Below are 16,635 nucleotides of genomic sequence, written 5' to 3'. Positions count from 1 at the left end.
TTTAAATATTTACTGTAATAGTTAGTGGCAACTTAAAAGATTCTGATTTTAAAATTAAAATAAAATACTTTTTCGTATTAGACCTTACATAGGATGATGTATAATTTAAAAGATCATAAAATAAGACATTAAACTTACAACCATTGTACTATTCATATTATTCATGAGTAAGTTGAAAAATAGTAAAATAGTCTGTTGTCTTGAAAAAGTACTGTAACAATAAAAATCATGTATTTTGAATAACAATAGTGACAGTGAGGTCAACACTAACAACACAAAAACACAGAAAAAATATAATACATAGACTGCCTAAATGTAGGATAGATAGTTTTTATGGAATCAACTTGTACAACATTGTGTGTATGACAAATATTTTCTTGAAATTGATAACCATAGTAAAGCACTTATAATTTTATTAGGCATTCAGAAATTTTAAGCGTGCACCCGAAACTCGTGTAGAGTAAACTGAATGAAAAATATGCTGCTCAGTATTTAGGTAGTACCTCAGTAAAAATAATACAACCATTTTTCTAAATTTAGAAGTTTAGACTCTTTGCTATATAGTATTAATAAATAAAACAAAATTTATCATATCAGAGTCTGTACATAAAAATATCAACATTGATCATTCTGCCCTATCACAACATTCAACATACAATATTTCTAGTAAAACCTGTATGTAACTTGTACACTTTTAATGACATACTACATGGGAACTGCCAATGAATAAAATTGATACTGATTTGGATCATAGAAATGCAGAAATTTAAGTAGAACTGGTACAATCCTGATTCTTGATTCAATCAATCCTCACTTTCTGTGGCATTGTCTGCAATGTGCCCACAATTGTTTATCCCGACAGGACAGAATTAGCTGGGATTTATGATGATAAGAAACTGTGCATAGTAAAAAAACTTTTAAAAAATAACATGATTCATTTACAATTACAATCATATTCAGATTTATGAAAAAATTTGTATCATGCTATTCAAAACAAAACATGAAGGTAATTAGAGTTTTTAGAGTCAGCCTTATAAAATTTACTAAAATGCAAAAAGAAGAATTATAAACTAAATTTAGTTTAAATATGATATTGAAGAAACAAATAAACTTAAACATCTGAACTCCATGAATATTAAATTTCACGGTAATGATGATTAAAAGCTCTCTAACCCTACTACACACACACACACACATTTGTAGACTATTTATAACATGGGTGACAATTACCATTATATATTAGAGATGTACGAGTAGCCAAGTATTCAAGAGTCAAATCCATTTATATTCACTTGACCATTACATCAATCTGGATAACACTATCTAGTCCAAAGCATTATTTGGGACAAAAGATCTGACCAAAATCATGAACGAAGAGTGGTTTTTCTAAATATTACATAAGCACAATACACAAAAACAGTTGAGGAAAGTGATAACTACAGGACATGAAACGAACAATATGAAGATCATTGGTATTCACAACACTGACCATTTAAATTCACCTAAATTCCACACGTGGAGTGGGTGAATGGACAACCCGATCCTGCACAGCTCTCACACCGCACTTTATACTTGTAGTTGCTGCCGAGAACCCTAATGGTGAATCCACTAAACAACCAAAACATAACATCCAAACTTATTATGAATAATTGTTAGCTCTAAGATGATCACTCTATGCAATAAGTCATTGTGCTTGACAAAAAAGCGATGGTATTTGTATTTCTGCTATATTTTCAGGATAAAAGATGTATTCAGGACTTTTTTTAATTGATCTTAATTATTATTAAAGTAAAAGTAAGTGAGATATATTTTTATGTTTGTTATTGGTAACTATTTTTGGACACGTATTAAGATTATCAAATTTGGTTGGTTACAAGTGCACAAGAAAGACAATTATTAAAATAATTGTTTTTTAAGTTTATACTTGACTTTGCTTCAGATATTTTTTTACTTTGTGCTGTTGAAGGAATTAGTGTTAAATTTTTAGGAATTTAGGTTGAATATACTTTTACAAAAATAAATATATTATAGTAATTTCTGAGGGATAAAATAATCATTATAATAATGAGAAAAAATTAATATAGGATTTTATTTTGATTCTCAATGTAGTAAAAGAGATTGTTCAAGGGTGTATGTCAACTGTTGCTCCAATATTTCAAGTAATTTTTGCTACAAATTTCCAAAACCAAAGTCCTCTGTAATACAGTAAATGGGATGGTGTTTGGACAGTTGATGCTCAACTTGACTTGATTCGATGGTCGAATGTGAACAAAATGAACTGAATTCGACTGAAGCTATCTGTACTTGTACATCTCCGAGTTATGAGGTATTTTACACACTGTAAATATATTTATACCTATAATATTTGAGACATTTTTTTGTTGCTTGAGTAATTAAACAACCTGAAATACTTCAGCTATGTACAATATATTTACACTAAATAACATCATGATATCATAACATTCTTATATATCTCATGAGCTAATCTTCTTAGACTAACTGCGTAAACGCAGAGTTAAATATGTATACATAAGATACAACTTTACACAATATACATTTTACAATAACTAATCCATGAGGTATAACATTATTTACAGAGAACGCTTAATAAAGTCTATTTTACACATAGTCCTCTGCAAGATGGCATATTTCAATATCGACTTGTTACTTATCACATCAACATTTATTCACAACAACTATTATGACAGAATTTTGAAAGCAGTAACATTTTTTTTGAAAACATAACTTTGATGTAGTGTTGGATGATTGCTAATTGTAAAAATTAACATTAGTATTGCAAAATACAAATTAAATAAATACCTTATGACGAGTCTTAAATTGGAAAACAAAAACCTATTTAAATATTTTAAAATAATATTGATTTAAATTTGTTTATAATAAAGATTTGCAGTTTGTACAACTGTTTTATGATGTTATTTTCTACTCAAAAACATCTTCCTTTTCACACAATTTGAAAGCAAAAAAAAGCAATTTTGTTTTACTGTGTGGCTTGTTTGAAAATTGCCATCTACAATTCAGGAATGTAATATCAAAACAAAATAAGATATTTAATTTATAAATATTCATCACAGGTTAAAAATATCTTAAAAGTAAATGCACCATGGGTAATATTTATTTGACTAGATATCTATTACCTTGAAGAGTAAATGTTGAATATCTAGTTATTCTCATATTACAGTAAAATTCATTGATACAAAGCACTTTGGAGAAAGCTTATCTATCCGAAATTAACAAGTAAATTCAATACAAAAATAATTAATTTAATTTTTCTTCTAAAAGAATGTAATAGCACAGTATCTAAAAACAAGCTTTTGGAATGAGTGAGTATTTAATTAAATAAAGCGTTTCGATCAAATAGGAAATAAATTATAATATATAGAAGATAACTTACTATCACCCAAGGTTTACTTAAAACATACATGTGTTTAATTAACACAAAAAACAAAATCAATATATTTATGTAAAATTTAAATTAATTGATAGTAAAAACAAACTATAAAATGCTGTACAAACTGTTGAGTATAAATTTGTTTAATAGTACCCAAATATGAGAAATTCGTTTCACTACTTATATCTACCAGAATGAAATATTTTACATCCCCACAATGATGATACATAGGCATGTGAGTTTAACATGACATGATGTTAATCTGAGAGTATATTAATGCTTCCCTCATTAACCATTTTACTGCTGGACTTTTTATGACAAACTGAAAAATACCATTGTGCTTTGTGCCAGTGATAAGTAAAAACTGCCAACCACAATTAAAACTAAATTTAATGTGGTATATAGATTTCAAATTTTATATTTCAATCACACATTAATGAATTTGGATTATTAAATTACGAATTAGTTGGTATTTGTTATAAGAAATAATGTTTGCTTCTTTATAAATGATAAACTTTTTCTTAATCTAAGTTTAAAATGTTCAAAGTCGCACTATGATATTTGAACAAAGTTATTGAACCATTACTATAGTAATACATTTTTTATACAATATTAATATTTAAACTACCTCAAAATAAATCAAGCTCATTCCTTAATAGAAAGAAAAGTTGTGAAAAAACCTTAAATCAGTAAAATTTTAAACTATTCTGTATTCATGTAAGCATTATTGACAAATCTTCTCACTCTGTGCAAGGAGTTGTTTTACTGTCAAATTAATAGTTCAATCAATAGTACTGTCAAATAATAAATATAACAGGTCAACTTTATTTGTTTTCTATTTTTAAGACATTACTGATGCAGTGGCTGCTGGACAGATCCTTTTACACTGTGTATGAGATTCTAAATTGGAGGACTCCAACAAGAAGATACAAAAAAATAATAACCTATGTAATCTTTTATTAATGCTCTGAACAACTGTTTTTATTGTACTTATTATTTTATTTTATTCCATTTATTATTTTATTTTTTACTTTATTGTATTTTGACGCAATACTGTAATCTATGTATATGTACATAGAGACAATTTGAACTCTAAAAGTGCTGACTTCACGCTACACAATGCCAGCGAGTGACCGATAGTGCTAACATTGCAATGCACGATTTGAGGTCAGTGTTTACTGCAAACTACATAACATCCATAATTTATGTTATTTTTCTATGTATTTTATGTAGTGATAAATAGAAAAACGGAACTATTAATTTATTCACATGCCATCTTTATATTTTCCATCTTAAAACTACCGTCTCAAGTGCTTGACTTTGCCAGATTTTTAGGCCTTTTGAGTGGGCAAAAACAAAAACAACACAAAAGTAAATGTGCAAGTTCTATACCTATTCTTTACTTGTAATCAATTTGTATTTATTTTGCATATTTTGAAATCTTATTTGAGTTTCTTTAGTAAAGTGCTTTGGTATAAAAAAGTAAAAATAAGGTTTTCAAAACCGTCAATAACTTTTAAACATAAAATGGAAATTAATTGTAATTATTATTTTCTTATTCTGTAGCTTTTTCTGAAAAACTGTATGTAATATGTTATACTTTGTGAGCACTTGGGTTAAGAATGTAATGTAGCCTATAAAACAATTTTTAACCCTTAACTCTTTGAGTGCAAAGCGTTTATTGTGGGGATCATGCGGTCAGTGCCAAGCACTCTTTTGGTGTTTGTGTAGATTTTCACCAAATAATTAACAGCTTTTTAAAAAACAAACATAATGATTCATTTTACAATGAATGCTTCTTGCTAAGATTATTGAAGCCTATAAAAGAGCTAGAAATATATCTGTCTTTCTGTCATTATAACACACAGACTTGTAGTTGTATGTCACAGGTTAAATTTAAAATGTGACTTACAACCACATATGCAGCCTAACTATCCCAACATCATTTTATGATGACTTGGTGTGAAGACTTTTGTTATTTAACACTGATATGAAACCCAATTTGATGAAGAACCCAAAAATGTGAATATATATCATATGGTAAGATATCTCGAGAAGGATTTCATCTGCAGACTTGAACTTTTGAGTAAAACTTCATTTCTACATATACAATAATGAATTCTATGATGGAGCATATTCAACCATGGAATTTGGCTGAGCATCGTTGAAAGAAGTAACATGTTGAATTTCCCTATGGTTGTAATCAGCTTGTTTACAAATTGATTTATTCTGATATTTTCTTTTTGCCATTATAGTTACCCATAAGACTAATGTAAAAATATTTACTAGTGCTCAGCCAAATAACATGGAGTGATATGCATGATCATCAAACTCAGGGGTGCCTATGTAGAAATGAAGCATCATGCAAAATTTCAAGCCTATATATAAGTTTGTTTTCGAGATAACGTGCAGACAGACAAAAATGAAATGTTTCCAGCCTCTCGAGTGATGGGCTTCACTGAATAATGAATAATCACAACCTAACTTGTAGCAATGAAATATCGTGAAAGACTTGATCAGTTTATTTTACAACAAACTTTGGTGAAATTTGATAATTATTAAAGACCCGGCAGAGCCTTCTTATATTATTATTGTCCATCTGCTGTGCGATAACACTTGACAGAAAAATCCTAGGGACTTGAAACTTTTGATGTATAGATTTCTCTTGGCCCAAAGAAGTACTAGTATGGGGTCAAGAGGTCATAGGACAGTAACGATTCATCGTCTGTGCAATAACTCTTTCGTTACATTTTGTTGGGTCCTTCAATACTCTAATATATTAATTTACTCAAACAATAATAAACATTGACTAAGCTGTAAGAGGGAAAAATAAGTGTCTCTATATTTCTATACACACACAACTAGACAGACTGGGATGTAAGCTCTAAATTTTTCATGAATATGCTTTTTAACCTTTGAATTTAGTGAATTATTGACACTAGTGATATATTGACAGTACTCAACAGTTTGTAAAACTCTAAATAATATTAATAACAATAAAATTTAAATAATTAAATATAACTAACAAAACAGAAAACTAATTGAAATAAAACCATGTTTGTTCCAGATCTTTGGTGAGGAAAATAACTCTACATGAATAGGAACTAAATAAAATAAGATCACAACTCTATCCGTAAATAGATACTATACATACAAAGCTACATGAAAGCGCAGTACATACAACAAAGCTAATGAACAAGTTGAGTACAATAAGGTAGGGTAAGGTAGTGGTAATGAGCTCATCGTCTGCGTCCATTCATCTGCATCAACTCGTCTAGCTCAGAGTGCTCCTCCCCTTCGCGTAGTCTACCCTGAGACACATCAGACTCATATTTTTCTATGAAACTATAATTTTAAAACAAAAGAATGTACAATAAAAGCAATATCATAACCAGGGTGAGATACTGTGATAAACAATTGCTACCAAAATTCAAATCTTGTAATAATAAAAGCCTGACAATTCAGAATTAAAACATTCTTCTGATCTGTAAACAATTAAAAAAGCTGTTTTCAGCAAAAGGACATTGAGTTTCACCCCATCAGAAAAAATATTTTTGTTTGCAAAGGAAAATACTTTGATTGTTTATTAAATAGTTATGCTTGGACATATATAAATTTAATTGGTAGTGATTCATGTTCTACTTTGGTTACAAGGATTTTGGGTTAAAACAATTTTAAATGTCTGTCTTTTTGTGATTACCCTTTCTTTATTTTCAATTACTTATATACTGTACAAGAAATTCTATCAATTCTTGAGAGGTCCACTTTACAAACACGTTTTTTTTTTAATACTTGGGTCAAGGTTTAGGACAAAATTAAACTGTCTAATGATAAACCCCAAATTATTGGATCTACATGCTACATACAGTGTTCTCTGATTGTTAACTAATTGTAAACTCTAAACGCATAGATTTTATTGCTACATAGTATAAACAATACCTCTAATTTTTAATTAATTTTCTACCTGTGTATTTGATATAATGAAACTATGATTTTAAATTATTTCAATAACTAATATCACGATCTGTCCGTGTATAAATAAAGGCTATACTTGGGTGAACATGACTAATAAGTAGAGGGGCTGTCCAGAAAGTAATTTGTTTTGCTCCTTGGAAGAAAAGTAGGGTGTCTGATCTGCTTAGTATAGTGTGACTGTTTAGGCCGGTATCGACAGTGCGAGGCTGCTCGCTGCGAATGCCTCGTGGCTAATGCTCGGCTTTGCCTCGGACTGTGGATACCGGGGTTGCTCGCTATGAGGCGTTCGCGTCACAAAATGTGAGGTGAGCCGTGTGCTTGTCGGTTTTTAGAGCAGTGCTCAAAGGCGCCTCGCTCCGAGCTGTGCGTCAAGTGGATACCTGCGCTGTCTGCCTCGCACCGTACAAGACACAATTCTGCACTGCAAACCAACAAACCTCCACAACGGAACTGTCATCATATATAATCATGAAATGATCAGACAATTAGTGAAGTGTTATGAAACCAAACGTTTACTGTGGGACTCGAAACACCCTGAATATTATAATAAAAACAAGAGAGAAGACTTGTGGCGCGAAATATCGCAGTCAATTATAACCGATTTCGATCAATTATTTGACCCACCAACGGGGTTTACGTCGCTTTTTCTGTTGTTTTTTCCTGATAATCGTCACCATCACAATAAAAGCAGCAGCAGCAACTTGCGCATTTCTAGAATTAAAAAAACATATTGTCCCGACTGTCTTCACTACGAATGTGGGTGGTTCGCGTGCTCGCAGTGAGCATTCGTGGTTACAAACTAGCTGCTAGCTGAAGAGCTCACCCTGAGGCAGATGGCACGAGGCATTCGCAGCGAGCAGCCTCGCACTGTCGATACCGGCCTTTTATAAAGTGAACATTGCAATACATATTCTCACCAATTGTGAAGTACAGTTAGTAATACAATTTTTGTTGGCAGAAGAAAGTTAAATCTGTTGAAATCAACCAACAACTTTTGCTAAGACTATCAGGTGAGAACATGATGAGTGAATAAGAATGAAGCAATAGTATTAACGATTAGGACCAAAATGGCTGACAACATATTTTGACAGATGAACTGGTAGCAAAAGTGAATAAGGTAAAACTTTTTCACAATCATGAAGCTCAGGAGTGAAGTAAATAATATTGTGACACAAAACCTTTATCAGAAATTTAATGCTAGATGGGTATTAAAACTCTGACTAAAGTAGCAGGCAGCAAAATTCTACGACTATGAGATTGGAAACTAACAACACTATGATAAGTGCCTCAATATGTTTGGGAATTATGAAGAAAAGACGCTTGGGTGTTGCTTTTAAATGTGTATAAAAGATTTAGTTTCTTACAATGGTATGTTTTACATTTATTCAGACTAATTTTAGGATACATATTAAATAATAATTCAATCTTGACATTTTTTACTGACACCTAATTTTGTCATATTATTACCATTAAGAAATAAAGATATATCAATTATAAGACGGAATACCTATTTGGGGTCTTTGGTCAAGAGGTTAGATATAATTTATTATACCAAAATAATTATTTATAACATTCCAGATGTTTGCCTAGTACCAACATTAAAAACATCAGCATAAGAGTTTCACCTCCAACTTTCATTCAGCTAATAAAAGTATTTAATGAAATACTCATATCTTATATTCACGCACTTGTGGTTGCTGGATGCTGTTGGAATCTCCAGGATATTCATTATTCTATAACAAAATACAAAAAAATAAATAATCACTCATTAAATGTAAGATTTTAAGAATATTTTATATCCATTTGTTCCCTTCTTACCATCTTCTGATATATCCCATCCATGATAATATTTGTTAAGTAATATAAAACCATTTCATTAAAAATTATTTTGTTAACTGTTGGAAACAAAAATAGTATACTAATTATATACAGGGTGATTCAAAACTAAACGGCAATCTCTCGGGAGCTTATGCAGATAAGAATATGCATTTTTGTGCGTCTGTTTTATTTTTAAATAAAGCTAAATTTCAATACCTATTATTAATTTTTTTCCTAAGTAATTCACATGAATCTTTTCAGAATTAAATGTTCTACAAATCTGTTTAAGAAAAAAATGACCTTTATTTAACATTTATGGAAGTAATCTTACGTTAAACACAAAAATGTGTTATTTCTTTGCACCAATTCTTGTGTTTTACATAAGATATCTCTGAAAGTATTGCATTTACAGCTCTGGGACGAATTTTAATAAATTTGTCAGATATAAAAACATAAAAAACAATCGTATTTGTATCTTTGTAACTACCTTTACCATTTTTATACGGCCTGACTTCACCAAGGGTTCTGAAATCCGGGCGAAATCTTTCGCTAGGCGTAACTCGCTAACGAAGCGTTTCCGGTCATATGGTTATATGAACTTTTTTACTATAGAATAAGCTCTCGAGAGATTGCCGTTTAGTTTTGAATCACCCTGTATAACACTATTTGCCACTTTAGAAATAAGACTATTTTTGTTTTATAACTAAAGTTAAAAGTACTTTATAAGTATCATCAATGATAAATAATCTGGTATATATACGAGGGTCGTCCACAAAGTAACCTCCATTTTGAAATAAAAAATAAACCAGTTGAGATACAAAAAGTTTATTATATAAATGTTAAAACTACAGCTTTTCTCTACTTTTCTACATATTCACCATACAAATTCAAGCACTTATCATATCTTTTAACAGTTTTTGAAATTCTGTCTTTAAAAAAATCTGCCGCCTGAGAACGTAGCCAACCTGCCACAGCGTTTTGAAGCTCTTCATCACTCGCAAACCTCTGAGATGCAAGCCACCGCTTCATGTACGGCAAAAGATGGAAATCACTGGGAGCCCTAGTCCGGGGGGGGGGGGGGGGGGGGGGGTGGTCAAAAAACGTCCCATTTGAACTTTTCCAAAAGTTCTGTTGTTCTTTGAGCTGTATGAGGGCGGGCGTTGTCATGGACAAACACAACACCAGATGTCAGAAGACCACGACGCTTGTTTTTGAATCGCTCGTCGTAACCGTTTTATGGTTTCACAGTAAGCTGCAGCTGTAATGGTCGTACCACGCTCCATAAATACAACAAGCAAGATGCCCTTAGCATCCCAAAAAACTGTTGCCATCAATTTTCTCATTGAAAAAGATTGGCGAGCTTTCTTTGGCTTGCTTGGCGAAGCGGTATGACCCCATTGCATTGACTGTTGTTTTGTTTCGCCATTCACATAGGCTACCCAAGTCTCATCTCCTGTAACGATCCTGTTCAAAAATGTTTCTCCTTCAACGTCATACCGAGTAAGAAAGTCTAGGGCAGAACTCATTCTTTTCATTGCACTTTTGGAATCCAACGAGCACAAAACTTGTGATAGCCTAGTTTTTCTTTCACTATCTCATGCACAAGACTTCAAGAAATTTCAGGAAAATGATCTGAAAGTTCCGAGATTGTGAAGAAACGGTTCTCGCGAATTTTCTCATCCACTTTGTTCACCAAGTCATCACTGACGATAGATGGTCTACCACTCCGGTCTTCATCGTCAACGTTCGTTCTTCCATTTTTTTAAAAACGAACCCATTGACGGACTACACCTTCGCTCATAATGTTTGGGCCATACACCGCACTCAATTCACGATGAATTTCAGCTGCTGTGTAACTTTTCGACCGCAGAAATCTTATTACACCACGCACTTCACACTTGGCGGGATTTTCTATCGCGGCGCTCATGTTTTTACGTTGTAACAAAAGAACGTGCGATCGCACGATGCTCTCCCTTGCACAGCTAGAAGCGTACTGAACGGCTGCGCACACCGATGTGAGAATGGCGGCGCTACCCCCACTACTTATCGCGCCACGCCCAAACGGCGGTTACTTTTTGGACAACCCTTGTATATAGTTGACCAGAAACGTGATGGATTATTAGCCTGTTTCAGAGAATTATCTGAGAGGCTCTAGTCAGAACCTGTCTGCTATCTGTATGTATTCATTATTCTGACCACTCTGCTCTGTGATGAGATTGCTCACTGTTCTGAGTGTCTAACCTTGTCCTTCCTAATTAACATTTATTAGCGTGTTACAGTTATTAACTACATCTGGTTGGTATGCTGTGTGTGAATATGCAAACACACATTTCATTTATGGTCAATGCCACAGCAATGACAATGCGGCTGCAATCATGTATCGGTAAAGGTGTCCAAAAGCAGTGCGATTCCCTGATTATCACGTTTTCATAATGTTCATCAGGTCTTTTTAGAAGCCAGAATACCTTGTCATTGACAATGAGAAGGATATCCTCATATGGAGTTCAATTAAAATTAGAACATTAGAAGTCGAGTAAGTAGAATCTTTATGTCTCAGTAAGGACCATAGCTGGCAGAACAGGGATATCAAGATCTACAGTCCAAAGGATATTGCAGAAACAACAGTACCATCCATATCATTAGCAAAGTGTGCAGATTTGTCATTATGCTACATGGGAATATTTTTGTTGATGAATGTTAGAAAAACATATAGAAAATCCTAGGTTTTTGAAAAAATCTTATGATCAGATAAAACCACATTTAAGAGAGATGGTTTTGTTAACATGCCCAACATACACTACCGGGAAACTGAAAATCTTCTCTTGATGAGAGAAGATTAGGTTCAGCTTCAATTTAAAGTAAATTTGTGGACAGGCATTTTAGAGAGCCAAATCATCAGGCCATACGAGTTAAAATATATTTTAAATGGTAAGGTTACACTCATTTTCTGGAAAATTATTTTTAAAACATTTAGGACAATGTGCTTTTGGCAGTACTGCAACATATGTGGTTTCCAACAATGGTTGTACAGATCATTTCGCAAGGCCAGTGAATGATTTCTTAAATGTGGCCTACCCGGCCCGGTGGATCGGCCGACAATGTCCCATTCTGTGGCCTCCCAGGTACCCTTACTTGTTCACTGGATTTTTACAATTGAGGTTATCTTAAAGAAGAAGTGTACTCTGAACTCGTACGTAATATTGATGAACTGCGGCAACGTATTCATCACACTTTTTAAGAATGCAATGCTTCTAAAAGTGTGCCAAGAGTTAGGCGATCCTTAATGTGATGCCTGCATGCAATCTGGTGGACGACGATTTGAACATTTATTATGAAGTCACTTTCAGACTAAACCACTTAACAGTAACAAAAATCTTTCACTCTTAACCCCAACACCAACTTTTTAACATTTTGAATAAGAATTGTAAGTGATGATTTATGATAAAGATAAAAAATAACTCTTATTTCAAAAGTGGCAAGTAGCATTATTATAACATTTTGAAATCCTCACAACATGGACATATTTTTAAACAAGCATATCAGTTTAATAACAGAGTTTTCTTATAACACAAATCATTGGATCAGATTGATTATTTTAAGTACCTGAAAATTTAAAGAACTTTTAGTTTAATGAGAAAACAGTGATGGTATTCAACTTTTTCCAGTTGAAACAATTTCCTGACATTATGGATTTACTTTGAAGAAAACATAATACCAAAAATCTTAGGTCTGTAGCAATAATGCATGAAATATTCATGTAAAGTAGCAATTTTTTTTATTTCCAAAGAAAGTGTCAATATCTCAAAAACCAAGTGACTTTTACTGGGGTCATGTGTTGTTATTTGGGTTAGTCATCAGCTGGTTTATCATTCCTTTGAATATTATTGTTGACTCATGGAAAACCTTATATATGTGTATGAAAATGTATTAAGAGTTTACCAATATTTGGTTTTTTATTTTTGTATGAAGAGAATTCATATTGATATGTATCTTTTTACAGTAAGTATCAAAGCAGCAATGGTTTAATAGTTTTTAAAATTTTATTTACAAGTTTATGATATTAAAAAGCTAAGCAAAATTTACTTAAAAAGAATTATGTTTAAAGTCTGTGGCACAAGTAGTTTTAAATGTGCATAGAAAACAATCAAGTACATACATTGTGTTCTGAATATTATACAGATTTATAAATATATATATATATAAAACCACAAAAAGTATATATATATATACTTATTTTTATATATAGTTATTTTCTTATTTGTTGTGTTAATTGTTCTTTTATATATTTCTATTTTGAGCTTCCTGAAGATGTGGATACAAAATCTCATAAAATATAAGCTTTTTACCTGTTATCTATTGTTTTTCATTGTGAAATACTATATACAGGGTGACAATTAAGTCTGGAACCTCTTTTTTAATTTTTGAACCACAATAGAAAGAAATACCAAAGTTCACACGTGCTTACTGGTGATAGTAACGCACACATCAGCCCAATTACCGACCGGATAATCCCTTTGGGGGACGGTCCACAAGGAGTCAGACAAAATTCTTAAATAGCAGCATAGGTCAAGTTTATCAGGTCATAGGTATCAAATTAAAGGTCTTACTTAGCAGAGTACAATGCCGCAAACCGGACTTCAAAAGGTGGATTCGTTCTGTAGTTATAGCTATTTGAATTGTAAAACAATTGAACAATGTAAATTATTAAGTATTACAAGTAAACACCAATTTTTAAGTACCTGTGATCAAAGTAAGTGTTCAAAATGTTTAAAAAATTAAAAAAGAGGTTCCAGACTTAAATTGTCACCCTGTAACATATATATTATTGTATATATATAGTATATATATATATATTTATATCTTTATATAAATATTTCTTGTGTGCGTGGAGTATGTTACTGATCCTCCTAGAACGGGTGGACCGAATTTAATGAAACTTTTTTGTGTGTCTTCAGTTGGGATCGTGAATGGTTTTAGACTTCATAATTCCGGTCCAATTTTAATAGTTTATTTAATTAATTTTTTAAATATTGATGTTGATGGTGGGAGGTGTTTTACATGGATCCGCCAGACTGCGCCACCGGGACACGTAATACAAAGTGAAACTGTTACCTGTGAATATTTTAGGCTGAAGTTCCATCAAAGAGCAGAAACATTTGTTCACTATTTAAAATTTAGGAAAGTTCTTATTTTTAATTTGTAAAGTGCTTTGCTTGATCAGTAAGTGTAATGCAGTTTGCAATGATTGAAGTTTTCACCAATTGTTCTACTGTAAACGATTTAATTTACATCACAGCCTTAATGTTTTATCTATTTTTAATTCCAGGTTTTCCCGACAGTTGTGCTGCTTATTCAAAATTTGTGCAGTTGTTTTGTAACGTTCTGTAATTATTGTTGTGTAGTGCTAATGTTGTAATACATTTAAAGAAGATTGAAGATGTTTGTAGTGCATAATAAAACTATAGTTATTTATTAAAGTTCATTGAACTCATTGCATAATTTGATTGAACGTGAGTAATTGGTCGCCATACTCAAATAACCTAGTAGCATACAAATCAAAAAGGTTGTGTTTTTCTATGTTGTGAGATTGTTAACAGTTTATGATAAGCAAGTTTTAAACTAATCGGATTTACAAATAAATTTGTTGTAATTTACATTTTTTAATCTGCAGTACAGAATTGGTCACATAAAGGTCAAATTAGTAGCATACAAATCACATGTTGGGTGTGAATAACTATTTATTGTTAATAGTTGTAGGAATTGGTTTTAAATTAAATTCTAGATGGGCCAGTTCGATATTATACTGTAATTTTAATTATAATTTTATAACAAGTTTATTTTTTTAATTTACAACTTAATTTATTGTATGTTAATGCTATTGATTGTACATTATTTTTGTTAATCTGCAGGAATGTACATAATCCAAATTAGATGGTTTTCGATAGGGCTGAAGTATAATAAGTGGCCTCCATCACTATCGATATTATTGAGATATCTGAAATAGCTTATCCAATAATACTATCCGAATTGGATTATAGTTATTTAAAGGCTGAAGTGTATAATAAGAGCCCATCACATTCGAATTATTGATATTTCTGAAATAGCCTATTCAAACTTCTGAATTTCATTATAGTTATTTATTCGGTTCAATATTTAATTAAATTTCAATGTTATAAATTGTTGTGTTGTTGGAGTGTTTTATATGGATCGATATAGTCTGCGCTAGACACGAATACAATAGTGAACTGATATTAACAGCAGTGATGTTGTTCAGTAAACATACTAAAGCCTGAATCTGAGTATTCCGATGTTTTGCACTGTCCTGAGCAATTGGCTCTGGAGTTAAACGCTTGAAGATCTATACTCCAGACCCTCTCCCCACGCTGATGGGTTAGTGACGATAACGAATCTCTTTATACACTCTGCATCTAAAACACTGCTATCCGTTTTCTTCATTGACATGAACCAGTCTTAGCTCTGCGGGTGAAGCTGCTGAATGTGAACTCTACTGATGTAATATTCACCTATCTAAAACATTCCTGCCTGGGCAACAAATTCCCCACCACTGCTCCAGCTGTCATGTCCTGTCTGGCTCTCGCTAACCCTTCTACAGAACCGTCCTCACCACACCTGGGCCCAGAGTGGGGCTTCTGCACTTGCTAGCTCTTGTCTGTCCACTGCCTTTCTATAAGCGCTGAACTTGAACCGACTGACTACAGCTGCTCCCTGAGCCTCTGAAGTGAACTTGCCTCCCTGCTCCTATGTCTGCTCCTGAACTCACTTCCCTGAATTCCTACTGGCTACCCTGTACCCCTCAGAACTGCTTGGCATCAGATCTCGAATCTTCGAAAAACTGACAACCCCTTCCTGGAGCTAACCCACCACTCCCGCCTCACACCGCGATGACATAGCATCTGACAGATATTCTATCTGCACCCTGGAAGCAATTTGCACTGCCCCTGGACCAGCTCCTAGCTCACTACCCGTGCTGATCTGAAGTGGCTGAAGTACTCTACAGTACATGTGTAGATCACTCTGGCTCGCTTCGCCCTGGTTTTTGACACCTCTTTTCTATAGATCTGCTATTCCCCAGCCCTACCTACTGAAGTTTGCTGGCTGCGCTGTGCCCTTCTTGCCTGAACTAAAACCCTGGTTTTAGCACTGAAGACCAACTAAACTGGCCTGGTCCCTGAGGCTGTGTCCGACCACCCACCCCCTCTGCTTCTGCTGGCAGCCAGCCCTGCTAAGACTACCTGAAGTAGGGCGCTGGCTGCTGACTTCTGGAAGTCTACTTACCTCACCTGAACTGAACTCCCTTGCCGCCTGACACTGCCCACAACAAAAACCCACTTCGATCCCTGACTGTATGTTCTCTAGCTCCTGAACAGCCCTGACACTGACTGACCTGGACCGACACGCGCTGCGAACCCGAC

The 16,635-nt window shown here is 33.1% G+C and overlaps 1 protein-coding gene across 4 annotated transcripts in view; it reads right to left on the bottom strand.

Annotated features, from left to right (window-relative positions):
* Positions 1–16,635, bottom strand: part of LOC124365389 (dystrobrevin beta-like) — a 65,309-nt gene that overhangs the window by 6,085 nt on the left and 42,589 nt on the right. For 3 of the 4 annotated variants that reach the window (XM_046821368.1, XM_046821374.1, XM_046821376.1), the window contains exons 17-18: positions 9,073–9,117; positions 1,503–6,720 (exon numbers count right to left, since the gene is read on the bottom strand). In XM_046821368.1, the coding sequence (XP_046677324.1) occupies positions 6,649–6,720; positions 9,073–9,117 (117 nt within the window). In that variant the 3' untranslated portion in view covers positions 1,503–6,648. Of the gene's footprint in view, positions 1–1,502; positions 6,721–9,072; positions 9,118–11,342; positions 11,394–16,635 lie in introns of those variants that run through there. The other variant, XM_046821382.1, reaches the window with a different exon arrangement.

Source organism: Homalodisca vitripennis, chromosome 1, assembly GCF_021130785.1.
Source record: "Homalodisca vitripennis isolate AUS2020 chromosome 1, UT_GWSS_2.1, whole genome shotgun sequence".
Lineage (NCBI taxonomy): Eukaryota > Metazoa > Arthropoda > Insecta > Hemiptera > Cicadellidae > Homalodisca > Homalodisca vitripennis.
This window is presented reverse-complemented; position numbering and strand designations above follow the sequence as displayed.